The sequence below is a fragment of the Pygocentrus nattereri genome, chromosome 19 (genome assembly GCF_015220715.1).
Source record: "Pygocentrus nattereri isolate fPygNat1 chromosome 19, fPygNat1.pri, whole genome shotgun sequence".
In the NCBI taxonomy this organism is placed as follows: Eukaryota; Metazoa; Chordata; class Actinopteri; order Characiformes; family Serrasalmidae; genus Pygocentrus; species Pygocentrus nattereri.
The window spans coordinates 36,481,412-36,500,186 of NC_051229.1; the positions used below are offsets into that span (position 1 = coordinate 36,481,412).

Here is an 18,775-nt window from a genome sequence, read left to right on the forward strand (position 1 = left end):
TGGTGCAGGCCTGGTTTCATGCCAGCGTGCACTGATTTAGACATGCAGTTAGCACAATGCTAACTTTAAGGTTTAACTATAAGATCCTAATATTAATTAGCGACATTAGTCTCGTAGCTCAAGTACAAAACTAATTAATCAAGTTTCAGATATCAAAACATTGGTGAATACATTTGGGAGAAGGAGAAAAGTGTGTACTATTCCTTTAATCTTTACAAATTATTCCTTTAACTCCTGCTCATAGGGACGAGAGACAGCAGGTGGGGAGGGGGGGATTGAGTACTGGAGAGGGAGAGCATGGATGCAGTTGATGCCAACAAAGAGAGGGCCAACAACCCAGGCTTGCTAGCGACTCACAGAACACATCTAGGCCGTAATCCCGCAGGATTGGGGAGGGAAGGAGGGAGAGAGAGAGAGAGAGAGAGAGAGAGAGAGAGAGAGAGAGAGAGAGAGAGAGAGATGCAGGCTGGTCAAGGTGGTTGAGCTAAATTAGGGCATCTACCACCATGTGCCAAAACAAACAATTTTACTGAGCTCCTCTCTTTTCTTTCATTCTCTCTGCAGTCCATAATCTCTTTATCAGTCCCATTTGAATTTACTGGCACTGCAGGTAACAACTGTACTGGCAAACTGACTGCAAACAACAAGGAAGCAATAATGTGATCAAGGCACATTTCAGTCTGCAGTACAACTGACAATTATTCCTCTTAAATATGTCGCTTCTCAGCTGACATCAAACAAATGCTCGCAGTCTCGCTCTCACAGACACAAACACCTGCTCCTGTAGGTTTTCTGCTCCTGTAAATAGACTCACTTCATATGGCTTTAATTTTCAGATCAAGTGTTTGTGGCGTAACTTATGTTTGGCTGTGTGGATGTTTGGACTATTCAATAACACTTTATATGGATTATTGAGGACTGAATCTGCGTAATGTGTCCTAAATTCCTGTAACAAGTGAACACCTATGAATCAGTGTCTTAACTATTCCTCTAATCCTAATTCCCCAATCCTAACCCTAATATTAATCCCAAATGTATAACCAAACCATAAAATAGTTTAACGTTGTTTATAAATAACTTGTTAAAGAGTAACATAAAATGAAAGGAAAATGATTCATCACATTTTTTCACAGTTTTCTACTTTTAGATAATAACTGCAGGAAGCAAGCCCAACAAAATTCTGTCCGAATCCAACTGTAGCAGACATAATTCTGTTTAATCCCAAGTGTAGCAGAGAAAAGTCTGTCTAATCCCAAGGGTAGCAGACAAAATTCTGTCTAAACACGTGTAGCAGACAAAATCCTAATCCTGAGTGTAAAAGACAACATTCTACCTGAACCAGACCTTAGCAGACAAAATTGTCTAAACCCGAGTGTAGCAGACAATATTCTGTCTAAACCCGAGTGTAAAAGACAAAATTCTGCCTGAATCAGACCGTAGCAGACAAAATTCTGTCTAATCCCAAGTGCAGCAGAAAAAATTGTCTAAACCCGAGTGTAGCAGACAAAATTCTGTCTAATCCCGAGTGTAGCAGACAATATTCTGTCTAATCCCGAGTGTAGCAGACAAAATTCTGTCTAATCCCGAGTGTAGCAGACAGAATTCTGTCTAATCCCGAGTGTAGCAGACAAAATTCTGTCTAATCCCGAGTGTAGCAGACAAAATTCTGTCTAAACACAAGTGTAACAGACAAAATTCTGTCTAATCCCGAGTGTAGCAGACAAAATTCTGTCTAATCCCGAGTGTAGCAGACAAAATTCTGTCTAATTCCGAGTGTAGCAGACAAAATTCTGCCTGAACCAGACCATAGCAGACAAAATTCTGTCTAATTCCGAGTGTAGCAGACAAAATTCTGTCTAATTCCGAGTGTAGCAGACAAAATTCTGTCTAATTCCGAGTGTAGCAGACAAAATTCTAATTCCGAGTGTGGCAGACAAAATTCTGCCTGAACCAGACCATAGCAGACAAAATTCTGTCTAAATCAACTGTAGCAAACAAAAATTTGTCTGACAATTTGTAAGACAATATTCTGTCTGAACAGACTTCAGCGCACAAAAACCTGTCTGAACCAACTGTAGCGCACAAAAAATCTATTTGAACGTGAATGCTTCCCCGAGATCGAATACAACATTCCTAATGATACTGTCAATTAAGTTACTATGCATCAACAAAAACAATCATCATCAGTTTACTAACGAATTAAGATAAAAGTCATATCTGTCCAAAATAAAGTTGAAGTAAAGCAGGGGTAAAAGCAGGTCAAGTGTGGTAAAGGTGGATAGCCAGGTCCAGCCAGGTCCAGTCAGGTTTGGACAAGTATTCTGAGCTCTAAGATGAAGAGCAGAATCCTGTCAAAGTGAATCTTTCTGTTACTCTGTCACTCCACGCTGCTTGTCTCCTCTGGAGAGCAACTAGAAACTCACTCTCGAAAGGAAATCTGTATGTGTGTGAGTTTGTACCCACTTTCCTAGAAACTTAGCACAAGTTCACATAAGGCTGTCTTCTAGAATTTTCTCCAGACAGGTTCTGCTCTTTTTCGTCTGGAGCGAGTGATTCTCAACATTTTTCAGGAGACCAGAAAAAAACATGAAGAACCATAAATGACTTCCTTGAAGAAACACAAATGAGTTCCATAAAGAACCATGAATGAGTCCCGTAAAGAACCATGAAGAACCATAAACGAGTCCCATGAAGAACCACGAACAACCATTAATGAGTCCTATGAACAACCATAAATGACCATGAATAAGTCCCGTGAAGAACTATGAATGAGTTCCATGAAGGACCATGATAAAGTCCCATGGACTAAAGAACCATGGACAACTATGAATGAGTCCCATGAAGAGACCAGCCCTTATCACACATCAGTGTATTGAGCAAACTGTGAATGCAATCTTACCCAATTCTGTATTGTGCATGTATCCAATATATATATATATATATATATATATATATATATATATATATATATATATACATAAAATTTAGGGTTTTAGCCGTTTCTGAATGATATCACATTTTGGTAAAAACCAAAAGAAATTCCACGCATGGCTTTCTAGTAAAACCTTTTTGGTAAAATACAATTTATTTCCAGCTACTTCTTCTGAGTCTTATGTAAGTAGTAAGTAATCAGTAATGATAACCTTTAGCAGACTACACTGGACAGTGCTTGCAGAGAACTGTGGATGAATCAATCAGCAACAAACTAATAAAAGCAACAGTTTGATGGAGCTCCAGTTCCCCTCGAGATCCTCCACCATAACAAGGCTACAGTCATGGAGGATCTAAACGAAAATAAAAGAGTATTCAACCAAAAATGAAGAAAAGCAGAATAAAAGACTTCAGAGTTCTTGTGGAGGGGAGGAAAAGGCCCTCTCTTCTTTTTTTGAGCTTTAGGTGGAAAGACGGTTTTTCGGACAGCCAAATGCAAAGATCATCACAAAACATCCTTTTATATATTCTGTTTGGGGACGATGAAATGATCTTCCCTTTCCCTCCCGATTCCCTTGTCATCTTAGTCCCCATTATATCCTGACTCTGCACTTCTCTTGGACACCCATTTCCAATCACACATGACATTTTTTTTTTTTTTTTTTGTTGTGTTTGTTTTTGGCTGTACCATATCCATCCCATCCTTTCAAGGCCCTTTAACTCTTTCTTTATTAACAGCCTTCAAAAACCCAGTTTCTGCAGGTTCTTATGGGCTTACTTCTCTTTGGAGGTTAGCTCGTCCTTGTTTTCAATGCATCTAAATTTTCAGGGACTCTCCAATGCTATAACCCTCTAACATACACGACCCGAGGCCTATCCTTAGTGAGAAGATTAGTATGTTTCTATTAATCAACTTTCTCCGTGCTATTATAATTTGTTTAATAATCAAGGTAGTAATTTTAAGGAAAACTCCACAGAACCATGAATAAGTCCTACAAGATATTTGCAAATGAGCTTCTGATTGGCTGCCTTGTTTTGTGCCTGATTCAAAAGCAGCGTGGACTGAAACACTCCTTATAACTCCAGTCTAAATGGGCAAAGCTAGCCTGCTGTGGGCCGAATGAGGAGATATGTGTAAATGAGTCATGATGACACAAAAAGGATGAATTTCCACATTTTTAAAGTCCTTTTTTTGTGATATGGGCCCTTTAATGCTTAAATCCAAATATCCCATAGAAAGACATATGACAAACATAAGTGGTCAAGTCAAGGTAGCTCACAGACACAAACTGGCACTTTAGCCTGCTTAACTCCCTGCTTTACATACGCACACCTCTCTCTGTCATGCACAAGCACACCGCAATCACCCATTTACCCTTTGCCACTGGTGAAAAGCAACACGATCGCTTTACAACGTCTCGTCTTTTTCGATAAATTTTGCATGAAAACACGTCGTGCGGGGCCCAGAGATGCCTGCTGTCATCCTAGAGGTGTGATAAATGTTTAATGAAAACAACACCACACGCGGCTGTGTCAGCCTCCCACTAAGCCTGTCACCCCCTTTGATCCTCTCTCTCTCTCTCTCTCTCTCTCTCTCTCACTCTCACACACACACACATGCGATAACAGAGTGGAGGAGTTCCTCACACACTCCACCGTCACTCTGCAACCTGGATGCAAAAAGGTAGATTGATCCACGTTCGCACACCGGAGCCTGACAAAACAGCATCCTGCCAAAGACGAGCAAGAAAATACCTGATGGTTGTCAGAGAAAAGGCAAAACACATTATTAAAGCACTACTTTTAAAGTGCTCATACGCGCAGTGCTTAAAGTGGCGTGCTGCAGGAGAGTGACAGCTGTGAAGGGACACCTGGAGCAGGTTACAGGAAGCTTTGATCCGGCGCCAGCCGCACTCCACTCATCATTGCGCTAATTGCACTCCAGTCCTTACGATATCACTCCTATCATAATCGTCGTTAGTGCAGCGCCACCGCTAATGCTGCCTTCACTGCTGCTCAATGTTTACTGCCGTCACGAATGTGGCTCATAATCAGAACATAAAGCTGTGGACCACATGCTGCGCTGATGCTACTGTAATCTTGATGACTAATAGACTCGCAAGGTAAATCAGGAGCAAAGCAGAGATAAGCTGTTGAGTTCAATTAAAAACAGAAAAGAACAGCAGACAAACTGGGTTGAACATCTTTCCCTGATGAACACTGGGAAGGAATATTAAAGCACGATATTACACAAGTTAGCACACATTTAATGGGAATTCCACCTATTTTTCTTCCCGTAATTCAGCGGCTAAGATTAAACAGAGTGATTCAGAGGGTTTGGTGTGAAACGGTTCAGATGCCTTTACAGTGGTGGTGATAGGAACCAGGGGTCACCATGACTACAACACACATATAGACATTTTATTTACTATACAAAACCACCTCAAATAATTTTAAATGTAGTTTACAAAACAGATACTGCTGACCACCATTTGCTAAGTATAACCACTCCACAGTTGACTTTTCACAGTCTCAAAAAGGATGGTTCTTCAAGGGTTCCTTAGAAAAACACTGGGCCTCATTCACCAGCCGTTCTTAAGAAATTTCATCTTAAAAACCCACTTGCAGAGTCTTCACCAATGTTCTCTTATCTGGGAATTGTTCTTAGGACAGAACAGAGAATCTACACATCTACACCCACTCAGGAGCACAAAGGTGAGAACAGTTCTGAGCTTTAAGAACATGTCATGAATCTGACGTAGACGTTTTCTTAGGACCTTCCTCAAGAACACATTTAAGAACAAACTTAAGAAAATATCGGAGAATGAGGCCCAGTGTTTTTATATAGAACCATGAACACTCAAAGAACCTTTTGCATGCTGAAAGTGTTCTCTACACAGTGAAATGTTTCTTCAGATTGATAGACAGTAGCTGTGTCCCAATTCAGGGGGCTGCATCCATTCAGAGGCTTCCATTTCGAAGGCTCCTTCATATGCGGCCGAGAAATGTGTCCTTCTTTTTCCATGGCAATGAAGGATCCAACAAGTGGGTCCTTCACCAACCAACATGTCTCAATTTTTACTGCATGGTGGCGAGGATTCAAGAACATAGCGGCGTCAGCATTTGAGCCAACGCTGGCTGAGGAGACACATTTAAATAGAAGTACTGGGTTTAAACAGAGTCGACTAGCTGACACAAATATTTAAAAAGCTCTTGTTTCGTTTTGTTTTAGGGAACAAGGAGCCGACACTATAATCAAAGTTTCGGGCTCCATCTTTATAGAACTTTAAAAGAACTTCACAGGAGCAGCGTTCTGTGATACAGCAGTCAGGGCAGAAACAGCGGTGCTGTGATACAAACAGTAATTCCACCATAGAGCAGACTGTCTCATTTCGGCTAAGTCTTCAGGGGTCTATGCAGCCATTGTAGACCGCGTCCTTCAAAAGATGCAGCTCCTGAACTGGGACGCAGGTAATCTGTTGCTATTTCCCAAAAAAAGGTTCCATATAGCACCAAAAAGGGTTCTTCTACTGTTATGATGTCAAGCTCATAACAAAAGAAGGACGTTTTATATATAGATCAACATACAACACATTCTCCATCAATCTGAAGAGCGATACTTTTTAAGGCCACATACTAAAACAAGTTTCTTAGGAAATAAACTTTTTCTCATTCACGAAAGACACAAAACAAACTACAAATGTATCTCAGAAATGTTTTCTGTTAAATTTCACTGAACATAAAGGTTCAGAAAAGCAGATCACTAATGCTTTAGTCCACGTGTGTCAGGCTTCAGTCCTTGTGGGCCAAAACATGGCAGACTTCAGCTCACCGACTCATTAAACACACCTGATTCAGCTCATAAGCTAATCAGCAAGGCCTTCAGGAACTGAATTCAGAGTAGTAGATAAGGGTAAATGTTAATCTCCCCAGCACTTTAGCCTGGAAGGCTCCCAGTTTGACAAGCCTGATTTAGCCACTGAACAATTTCACTTCATTTTTACTTTAACTGTCTCACTCAAATCACTATTTGAGGGTACAAACACAGAAGTGTTTACAAAAGCAATTGAGGGGTCGTTCAGTTTGGCAAATATGCAAAATTACTAAAACACATATACAAACAAGCGCACAAGCAACAGGTGAGCAAGATGTGAATGAGTGAAATTCCACACCAGTTCACCTGTAGATCCTGGCAAGTCATGAATGTTTTCATGAAGTTTTATTTCTGCAAATTTGAAGGAATTTTTCACAGAAAAGTGACCCACCAGGCTACAAGGTGGCATGGAAAACCCCTCAAGCGATCCACACAGTGCAGTGCAAGTGAAGATGTGAGGACTGCGGTAAGGTGTCCTGGCTTTGTGGAGGTCAGTGTCCAGTCAGCTGGAGGGACATGAGTCCCTGTTGGGTCCCCATGGGGTCACTCTGTAATGCTCACACTTTCTCAGTGGGATAGCATCCTGGTCTGCTCCGCTAATTACATTTCTGAAATAATTATTTTTATATTTCCCCTCAGGACAGAAAAATAGGCCCATACAGAGGCCATATGCACACATGGTCACCGAATCTGGACTGACTGGATCAGACGCACTGATACTGTCTCAAGGAGAAACATGTAACGTACACGTAGATGTATTAAGGTGGGAAACAATACAACAATTTGTGTAGGCAGAACTTAAAGTAGGGGGGAGATTGTGTGGTCATCAGCTCTGTCTGAGGGACAGTTTCGCTGGCTAGCTTGTTTGTGTTATCTAACACCCCAATGGTGGAACAAGCTACCTTCCACTGTCAGAGCAGCGGCATCCCTCGCTATTTTTAAGAAACTCCTGAAGATGGAGCTCTTCAGGGAGCACTTGCTCTAATCGCCTCTTGCAAATCTAACCACTACCAACCTCATCTCCTTCTTGCCCTCCTTCCCTTCTCTACCCCGCTATTACCCCTTGGCCTCCTTTAAGGCCTGACTATGTTTGTTCTATGTACCACATTATTTGTAAGTCGCTTTGGATAAAAGCGTCTGCTAAATGTAAATGTAATGTAATGTAACATTCTCCGGAACATTAAGCGATTAATATGGGGGGCAGGTTTCAGAGGGTTGTAGCCATGGATTTTGCCATTATCCAGCACCAAAACCATAAGACGTTGTCCCCAGACAGGTTATTCTCACAAACAATGAATAATTTAAAATGACTGAAACTGAATGTTTATATCAGGTTGAATAAATGAATCTGAATGCATTGATTTTTCCAATTTAAGTGACCAAACTCTCATAAGCACAACATAAAAGGTTTGATTATATAACTTTTCTGTTCACTGTAGACAGACTAAGTCTTTTAAACTTTATCATAACAGTACAAAAGTCAGGCATAACATCATGACCACCCCCTTGTTTCTACACTCATTGTCCACTTTATCAGCTCCACTTACTGTATAGCTGCACTCTGTAATTCTACAGTTACAGACTGTAGTCCATCTGCTTCTCTGATACTCTGTTACCCTGTTCTTCAGTACTCAGGACCTCCATGGACCCTCACAGAGCAGGTACTATTTGGGTGGTGGATCATTCTCAGCACTGTAGTGATACTGATGTGGTGGTGTGTTAGTGTGTGTTGCACTAGTCTGAGTGGATCAGACACAGCAGTGCTGCTGGAGTTTTTAAACACCTCAGTGTTGCTGCTGGACTGAGAACAGTCCACCAACCAAAAATATCCAGCCAACAGCGTCCTGTGACCACTGATGAAGGACTAGAGGATGACCAACACAAACTGTGCAGCAGCAGATGAGCTGTCGTCTCTGACTTTACATCTACAAGGTGGACCGACAAGGTAGGAGAGGGTAATAGAGTGGACAGTGAGTGGACACAGAGTTTAAAAACTCCAGCAGCACTGCTGTGTCTGATCCACTCAGACCAGCACAACACATCACCACCCACCACCATGTCAGTGTTACTGCAGTGCTGAGAATGATCCACCACCCAAGTAGAACCTGCACTGTGAGGGTCCATGGGGGTCCTGACCACTGAAGAACAGGGTAACAGAGTATCAGAGAAACAGATGGACTACAGTCTGTAACTGTAGAACTACAAAGTGCAGCTATATAAGTAAATAAGTGGAGCTGATAAAATGGACAATGAGCATAGAAACAGGGAGGTGGTCATAATGTTATGACGGATCAGTGTATAGCACAAATATTATATATGTTATGCATTACTTGAGCCATATAACGTGTATTTGTTTTTTATGCCTGAAGTACACAAATAAATCATTAAAGTAAAAACACTCATGGAAAGAAACTCATTTTTTCTAATATAAAAAAAAAAGAAAAAGAAGTACGGAGCCCCTAAGGGGCCATGGTTAAAAAAAACAAAAAAAAAAACAAATGACATTGTGCAAATAAAATGTGTTCCCTTGCAAATGTTTTGCATTCCCTCCCAAAATATATACTCGTCAGACAGCAAGCAAACGTTGCACCACTGCCTACATTAGAGCTTTGTTTTTTAGCATATTTAACGCTACAAGCTAAAGCTTTGCCAGTCTGTGCCGAGTTTATTCAGCAACTGTTCTCTACAATCTCTGTAAATGTAGCTTTTACTGTACAAGGAAACCTGATCTCAGTTTCAGTTTGAGTCACTAATAACATAATCATGTTTGACTTTGAGAAGCGACAACAAGTCTTTATATTTCAATCCAAGATCAACATAAACTCAATGAGCTGCTTCATATCTGAGCTTAAGCAAAGAACAGCTTTTGTAAGCGAATGCAAACCATTGCATCGTAATGCAAAACATTTGTGAGGGGACACATTTTGTTTTGCGAGGGAACACAATGTCATTAAGGATTTTTTACTTATTTATTTTTTTAACCACGGCCCCTTAGGGGCTCCATAAATGAGAAACATATCAGTCCAAAAAACTTTAAAACAGAAAACTGCTCAAGTTTTTGGTGCACCAGAGCCCCAATTGACCTACTAAGTGTTATAAATATTGCTGATCTGTGTGATGCTTATGACTCTCCAGTGTTTATGGCTGTGCTCTGAGGCAGTTTCGTGAGAATGACCCAGGCGTGTTTGCTTGGTATAGGATCACATCTGGCTCAGACAGAAAAAATGTGATGAATATAAGGAACAAAAAAAACCCCCAAAAAAACAATGAATTAAATCAATCAGCTTTATTTATATGGAATTCATTCATTAGTTAACTTATATCAATATCCTGATTGTGACAGTTTTATAGCTCTATGTGCGGTGGCCAAGTTTTCAGTGAGGTATCTCTGAGGCATGGCGGGTTTGTGTGCCGACGGTGGTCCTGTGTTGCCCACACACAGCAATTAGGACGTGCAGCAGCAACACCTGAGGCGTCCTCCATCCAGCCTGCCTCCAGTACAGAGCAGAGCAAGCTACAGCACTGGAACTAATTATCTTCTATAGAACACTAAAGGCTTTGTGAGAGGTGTGCATGCGTATCTCTGCTGACTTCTGTAGCTGTTTCCTCCTCTTGGGCTCCCTATCAGTCCAGCACTCTGCTGGGACACCACAGAGGGCAGCACACAGCTTCGGGATACTACTGAAAACAGTGTATGTGCTTTTCTGAGGTTTTGTTCTAACTTCTCCCTGAAGATCATGGGAATGTGGACCAAAAAAAAACCCAAAATATTAACACAAACACTTGCAGCCGCAAGCTACAACACACACACACACACACACACACAAATCCATAAACACACAGTTGGGTCAGAGAGAAACAGATCGCTATCACCGTTTAAGGATATTAAAGACTTAATATAAAAATGCGGAGAGAGATATAAGGCTGGCCTTTATATGTGAGAGACTGCACTTTATTTGGTCCAGTGATATGGATCTAAAAAAGTAATAGTTCTAAATAAGGCTAAATAAATACTAGCATACACATTGTATATACGACTGCCTAGTGTTTGATTTGACAGCAGCACATTGGGCTTGAAATGAAGCGACGGCAGCAGAATATTTACTTTAGTTCAAGAGCTTTCCTACAGAGAAGAGATTTCTCTTTTAGAATTAGGGATGCATCCAAATTTGGCCAAAAACGTTTCTTCAACACCAGCCGGATTACATGGTTGTGGAAGTCTGCAGATTTTAGTGCACAATTTCAATTTCTTAGCTTAGTTTAACTTACTGGAAGAAATAAACTATGAAATAACTTTTACACACAATTTCAATTTTTTCCCAATCTGCAAATAAACTGTAACTGTGCAAACTGTGTTTTCTGTAGAGGATGTGTTCATGTATTATCAATTACAAAAGCAACAAAACATGTCAATTGACTAGGCGTGCCCAAACTTTTGCATATAAGCATAATATCAAATAAGCTGCATGCAACAAATAAGGCTTCCTCAACTCGAATACACAAACGCTGTCAGTTAAGTTAGCGAACACAGCTGTACTACAGTCTTCATTTTATTGGATTTTACTTACTTTTCTGCTTAAAGTATTCATGAAAAAGTGCAAATATGCACATTTCTCCTGGGAAACGAATGTAGTGCACCTTTAACGCCCTACAAGTATCTAAATCTAACACTTTCTAAATAATTTCAATAGTACTGAACATGACAAATGTGTTTTTAAATGGTTTTAAACACTATTTGTTTGCTTTGCCCTCCTGCACCAGTCAGCGCAAGCACGTTTAAACAATTTGAGCAGCAGCGGATCAACAGTAAATATTTCAGTAATTATTTCACGGTTTCTACAAGGAACAAGGAGCATTCATAGGGAGAACCATAAAGAGATAAAACACTCCTCCTTCCTCTACAGGATTAATACCACCTGAAAACATGACTCAATACACAGAACTCAGCAAAAATAACAGAAGCTGAAAGGAAAGTCCTTGGCTAGCGTTTTAGAGTCATTCTCAAAATGAGCAAAAACTGTCACGAATTAAACATTTGGTAGTTTGAGTTGTTGTTATTATTGTTTTGGTAGTGACAAAATGGAATGTTAGGTAATTTAATTTAATAAAATAAACATAATTAAGTCATAAGACCCCTCAAAACTAAAGGATTTTGGTCCAAAGTTCAAATTCAGTTGAAAGTTTGTTTTTTTTTTTCAGCTTTTTGTCAACTCAGGAATCTTGGATCTCAAGTATTTAGTGAAGTCTTGGGCTACGTTCACATTACCAGGCTGAAGTGGCACAAATCAGATTTTTTTGCCCTAATGTGACTCAGATCTGATGTTTTCAAATCTGATCAGAGCCACTTTCATATGTGGTCGTAGATCAGATAGATATGCGATTCGTGGCCATGCATCCTTAATGTTAACGCTCAGATCAGAATTCATGTGCCTTTTTTCCACTGCATTCAGTGTTGCCATGACAGCAGCGCCGAACAGAAGTTAAAGCCGGTGGAAAGGCAGCTCATCTCACCTTTTTCTCCTTCGTCTGGCTCTAATAATGAAGCTGAGAGCTGATCAGAGTTAATGATCTTCTCAGCGAAGCTCGTTCTGCTCGTTAGTTTGTGCTGATGATGCAGTGATTCAGTCACATGACGTTACTGAGTAGGAGGAGCTCATGAGGGTCAGTTCAGGACGCCGGTTCATCACATTAAAGCCAGATTTGAATCACTTACCTAAACGAGTGTAAATCATCGATTCTACGAGATCAGATTTGAGCGACAAAGCTTGTAATGTGAAGGTAGCCTTAGACACCCACATGGTCCACAGGTTAAAAATAGATTAAGATGTTTCTCGTTCCTCCCTCTCCAAGCTTACTACTTCCCAAAGCATGTGTGATCCTGTCAGCGCGACAAGCCACTCAAAATGACCGACAGCCACGGGCCACATCATCACATCACGCTGCCCCCCAATCGCATTAGGCAATGCTGCATTGGGGCGGCAGTGAAGTAGAAGTGCTAAAATGGGAAAGCAGGTGGAAACCACTTTAGCCCATGCTCACACATATTACACCAGGGAGAGAGGAGATCAGACCTGAGCGAGCGGAGGTAGTTTAACATGGACCGGCTGAGGGAGGGAGAACAGAGCAGGAGGGGGAAATGCAATAGCGGGCCGGTGGGACTGTGAAGACACCGCGCTTGGAGAGCAAAACTGGAGCTAGATGGATGAGGACGACTATGTAGACTCTGTCCTAACCCCCTGCTGGATTCAACAGCACAGAGGATAGAGTTGCTGCGAGTGGGGTAATGAGAGAATGAGACGGAGGAGAGAGTTGCTGGGCGTGTGTTTACTAAGGGATTAAAAATGCACTGAATATTTTGGGCTGAAATAAAATTTGGAGGCTATTTTTCTGACATAAAAATAAAAGCATTGCTGCATTTGTACTTAATCTGCTACTGCAGTAATACTTCATCCAGTCGTGTTTACTAGGGCTGTGACAAATATTCAAGAGTATTCAATAAATTTGATAATTAAAATATCAGTAAACACTCATTCGAATAACTAACGGCCTTATCACTTTTACAAACCCATGCACTTCCACGGGGAAAGAGTTGTTTTGTTATCGAACTAAATGTCAGTTTCTCTGAAGTTGCCAGCTCTGCGCTCCGGACTCAATGACGATTGTGACTTGGCTTGCAGCTTAAAGCACGGTTTTACCTCCAAGTGCAGCCCAAACAAGTTTCCTACCGCCCTGGATAGCTAGCTAGCAGGTCCCAGTTGTGTTTATTGCCAACAGCATGCAGGCTAACTCCACAGAGCTGTACTGAAAATCACTCAGATCAGACGATAACGTCGAGGTGGCTGAGTTTAGCATGTGCTCTGGTATAAAGCTTGTTCAGCAGCTCTTCATCACACTCTGTTCACTGACAGGACTTCACTAAAATATTTCCTTTCTAAGAGGATGGTTACGTTTTTTTATTTGATCTTTCTATCAACATAATAATTCACCCGTGATGTTTTTGTCACTGACTTTCAGAATTAGAGTTTGTAAAGCTCGTAGAATTGTCATTAAAATACTCTAGAGCTGCAGCCACAGTGTTTATTAAAATCAGTTCTGTATTACATGGGAACACAATAATACAATTAAACTGGTGGAATTTCTAATTTTGTGATGAATCATCTGAGATTCATATTTCCAGTAATACTTAGTATTCAGCAGTGGTGGAGAGTAACTAAGTAAATGTAATTCATTACTGTACTTAAGTACTTTGTTTTGTATAGCTGTACTTTACTGTTTTTCAATTTTGGTGACTTTTTACTTTCACTCCAGTACATTTCAACGTCAAATATCTGACTTCTTCCTCCTACATTTTGATAAATAAGTCGTTTCTTTTGGTTTCTGTGTGTATAAAAATGTAACATGTCAAAACAAAAGAAGCGCAAAGCCAGAGCACCAATCAGGGCCCAGCGGTCACTTTGTTTAGAGCTGGTTTTGACCTGTTGGTCATACCGACCCAGTGCAGCACGCGGTTCAACGTCAGCGCAGCAGCGTAAAACTTTGGGAGAGTCTGTTCAACATAAATGATGAACTAACCTAACTTTGTGTAAATAGAGCACAATATAGAAATATGTCCACATATGCAGTCGAGACTGACGTGGCTTTTTTCTGAATTTCTACAAACACCATTTCATTTTATAGTAAATGAGTTTGGGCTGGTTCATGTTTATGAACAGACGCCTACAGATCAACATAGTAAAGGAGCTCATCTGTGATCCTGAGTTTAAAGCCAGTTTTTATTCAACTTAAACTTGGAACTAAGTTGTAAATAAATCTGAAACTGAAACTTTGCTTGTGTGTAAAAAGTGATTTCAGAGCCACTCGGTTCTCCCTGATGGAAACTGTTTACCTTCAGTGTTTTGTGCTTCTGATCATTTTAATAGACGTCAGCGTCACTAATTAATGACGTTCTATTAAAAGACTGGTTTACCAAGAGAGACGCTGGAGGACTTTCACCTGAAATGAGTTCATGAAGCCAGTCTGGTTATAAAAATGATAACAGGACATCAGAGCCAGAATTACTCTTTTAGTACTTTTACTTTATACTTAAGTACATTTGAAGGGAAATACTTTAGTACTTTTACTCAAAGTGGAGGTCTAAAGTGAGGAACTTCTACTTTTACTGGAGTGATATTTTACCTTGGAAGTCTCTACTTTAACTCAAGTACATGATTTGTGTACTTTGTCCACCACTGGTATTCAGTAATTACATTACATTATACTTGCCATAATGTGAATGTGATGCAATAGATGTGATTACGTTTTCAGGCTAAGCAACAATCAGCTACAACTGGAAACAGTGAAAATATGTTTGAAAATCTATTTCTCCTCAGCGGACGATATTAGTTTCAAACTAACATCATTGACTAAATAATCATAACCTACCACTGTACCAGAAAGCTGTAGTGTTAGCACTACCTCATCTGAAGGGGTTGACACATGCAACCCTCAACAGCTATGCAGTGACCACAAGATAACCCTTAACAACCTAACCCTATTTTCTGTAATAAAACATGTCTTTGAAAGCGCATCTCTGTTTATTGTTAAATGTTCTTCTGAATCATTTCCTAAAGACTCAAAAGCAAACTAAACAGCTATGAGGCGAATATTTACACCTAATGGGTGGGAGATATTTTAAAACAACACATTACAATGACCATTTTCACAATATACAACATGTAAAAAAGTTCCAAATAATTGTTAAAATGTTTGAGGCATGAACTTGTTTAGTGTTGTCCAGGTACTAATGATACCTATCACACTTAGAAAAGAATGTGAAGTTGCAATTTATCATGATAACAACATCATATCATCATATCACCCATCCCTAATTATACCACTGGTAATGTGTGAGGGACAATGGGAAAACCAAAGAAAATATTCTTACCCTTGTTTTTCCTTTTCCTTGGCTTTTGCATCTTTCTCTTTCTCACGCTCTCTGTCCCGTCCTCTCTCTCTTTCCCTGTCCCGGGTCTTGCGCTGGCTGCGGTCCCGGCCTCGGCTCCGGCTACGACTGCGCCTCCTGCTGGACCGGCCGCTACTGCGGGACCTGCGGTGACGGGAACGAGACCTGCGGACAAACACAAACAGGGCTGTAGGAAATGTTTGATTAACAGCAAACATCAACAATTAAGGCAGAAGATTATTAAAGGCAAGAGAACTCCCAAGCCGATCTAATCTGGAAGGGAAAACAGAGCTGATCATGGTATAGATTAAAGGATTTGTATTGGTTATAACAAACAAGATCAAATCCCAATCCAACAAGCTAATTATCCTGCTGTCGAACTAAAACATATTGTACTGACTTCATGTCCACAAGTAGCCAGACTCTCCTTGTAATTAGTGAATTCAGCTACTTTAAGGGCAGCCACTGCTCACACAGCTTGTATAATCTCCGTAGAAAAGCAGTGACCAATAGAATGGGACACACTGGAGCAGCAGCACATGAGCTGAAAGTCACCATGCCCAATGCCAAGTGTAGGCTAGAGGGGTATAACGCACCCCAGCATTGGGCTGTGGAGCAGTGGAACTCTGTCACTCCAGAGGATGGAGCTCCATCCAATACCTTTGGGAGGGGCTGAAGTGATCCAGATCTGATCATCCAACATCAGTACCTGATCTCACTAATGCTCATTCAAATCCTCACAGCATAGTTCCAAGACCTATTCTAAAGCCTTCCCAGAAGAGTAGAGGCAATTACTACAGTAAAGGAGGACAAATTCGTTTCAGGAAAAACGCTGGAGAACTGCTTCACAAACGTTTGGACACACACCGCCTTTCAGGCTTGCATTCCAATTTCACATGTGAGTAGAGTATTCAAGATGGCATAAAACGGTATTTTAAAGAGAATTCAAAATTATATCATAAAATGTCACTGAATGAGTAGAAAAAAACTCTTTCATCACAATGTAGCACTGCACTAGTTGTCTCTTCTGTTAGCGTTAACCCATCAGCTCATCTGCATGGGCAGCCTCCACTGCTACTTTAAACACAGTGACCAAAAGATTTCCTTCAGCTATTTTGATGTCTTTCAGCTATTTCAGTATGCAGTCATCTGCCAAAGTTTGTTTGCCCCAGACCAGGGGTTGGTAACATGCGGCTCTTTCACTGGCCTGTTGCAGCGCCACAGCAAAATCAGAAATTCACGTATAAATAAAATAATCCTCCTTTGCCGTAAAATAAAGCTCTGCTGATTATTCAACCCACTTTTAACAATAAATTGTCTTAAACGCTGGAGTTAATGTATAACAGCAAATTCACCCTTCAACCCTGAAGGCAGACTGCTATTCACCTTAGCAGCGCAGACAACAATCTCGCCTAGATAGTCGCTAACGCAAAGACAAACAGAAAGATTTAAGATGAACATTGATAATTTGGTGATGGGCCACAAAACTGATATTAGCTTCTCATTCACCAGCTTCTTGTTCAAATTCTCCCTGTTCCATCTTAGAAGGTGCTGCAGCTACATTCTGGCGCCACAGGCACCATTTATGGTACAACGGGACAAGTGGAATAAGAAGCTGGTGAACGAGAAGCAACTTCAGCCTCGTAAAAAGTCGAACGGCTAAAGCAGAACAAAGTCTGTGGTTTCGTTTATACTACATTTTTAACCCTATACTAGAGCATCCGCACATACTGAGACATATTTACACCAAACATGTTACTTCAATAAACATGGACATAAAATGTGGCTGAAGGTGGTCTGATTTTTGTTGAATGGACAAAATGGGTCCTCTTAACGTTTAAATTGCCGACCTCTTGGTCACGGTTTTACTGATGAAGTGAAACAGGCCAGATTTTTATGTTTTAAATTTTTCCCGATGCGCTACATTCGGTAAATATACAGTAATCATGCATTAAAATGTGCATACGTGCGTTCTCTGTAGAAGAAGTGTTTATTTCATCACTTAGAAAAGCAACAAAATATGGAATTTGACCAGGGTGCACGAACCTTTTCTTACGACCAAAATACCACATAAACTGAACAATATTGTTGAAACACCTTTGAGGCTTATGAAAAAAATATACAAATATTTCTCCTAGAGAGGGGAACTATAAAAATATAAAATGTGGCCTGTGCAAAAGTTATGGCACATCCTAAATTTAAAGTCAAACATTCAGAAATGGTGCACTAAAATTTGCAGAAACAATTCACACTTAAGTGTGTTTTCTGTAGAAAAAGTGTTTAGTTTCATATTGTATTTTCTTCCTGGGACAAGTTTAAGTTTAAATGTGCTACATCAAACTATTTTATTTTTAAAAACTGAGGAAAATTCACAAATGATGTGAGTTCTTTAAGGATCACATTGGACCTTTGAGGGTATATTTCCAGGAGAAGAGTAGAAGGACAGAAGGACTGTAGATAGTGTCCATTAGGGAGGGGCTGGGATGACTGTACACATGATATTGATCCTCATAGACAGGGCAGAGGACGCTAGGAGATTTACTGGGCCACTTACCGGGTCTACTGACCTCTCAACAATTCTCTCTCTCTCTCTCTCTCTTTCTCATATACACACACCATTCTATCAAATGAGTTCTAACTGCATTTCAGAGTTAAGTATAATTAAGTATTCAGAGCTTAGATATTTACAAGGATTATGTTCTGATTTATATAAACCCAATGCATTAATAGAGATAGTAGGAAGCTAAACATTTTTTTTTTTTAAATGATCATGTTTAGTGTATTTTTTGTTGGGAAATGTCTGCCATAAACCCCAACCCCTAAATTTACACTTGTGAAATTAATATATATCGCTGCTGTCGGACCAAAACCTTGTATCTCCATTTTTGTCAATTTGACATAATTTGATAATTTGAACATTGTGTGTACATTTCTTAATGAACAGACCAACAGAATGGCCCAAAATTATTTGGAAAAAAGTCTGGTTCCATTGACTTACATTAAAAATAAAGTTTTTTTTTCCTTGTCCT

General features: G+C 40.2%; 1 protein-coding gene across 1 annotated transcript in view; it reads right to left on the reverse strand.

The window, feature by feature from the left end:
- Positions 1 to 18,775, reverse strand: part of rsrc1 (arginine/serine-rich coiled-coil 1) — a 239,678-nt gene that overhangs the window by 178,457 nt on the left and 42,446 nt on the right. The window contains exon 4 of the mRNA XM_017691856.2: positions 15,729 to 15,911. Coding sequence (XP_017547345.2) covers positions 15,729 to 15,911 — 183 coding nt within the window. The remainder of the gene's footprint in view (positions 1 to 15,728; positions 15,912 to 18,775) is intronic.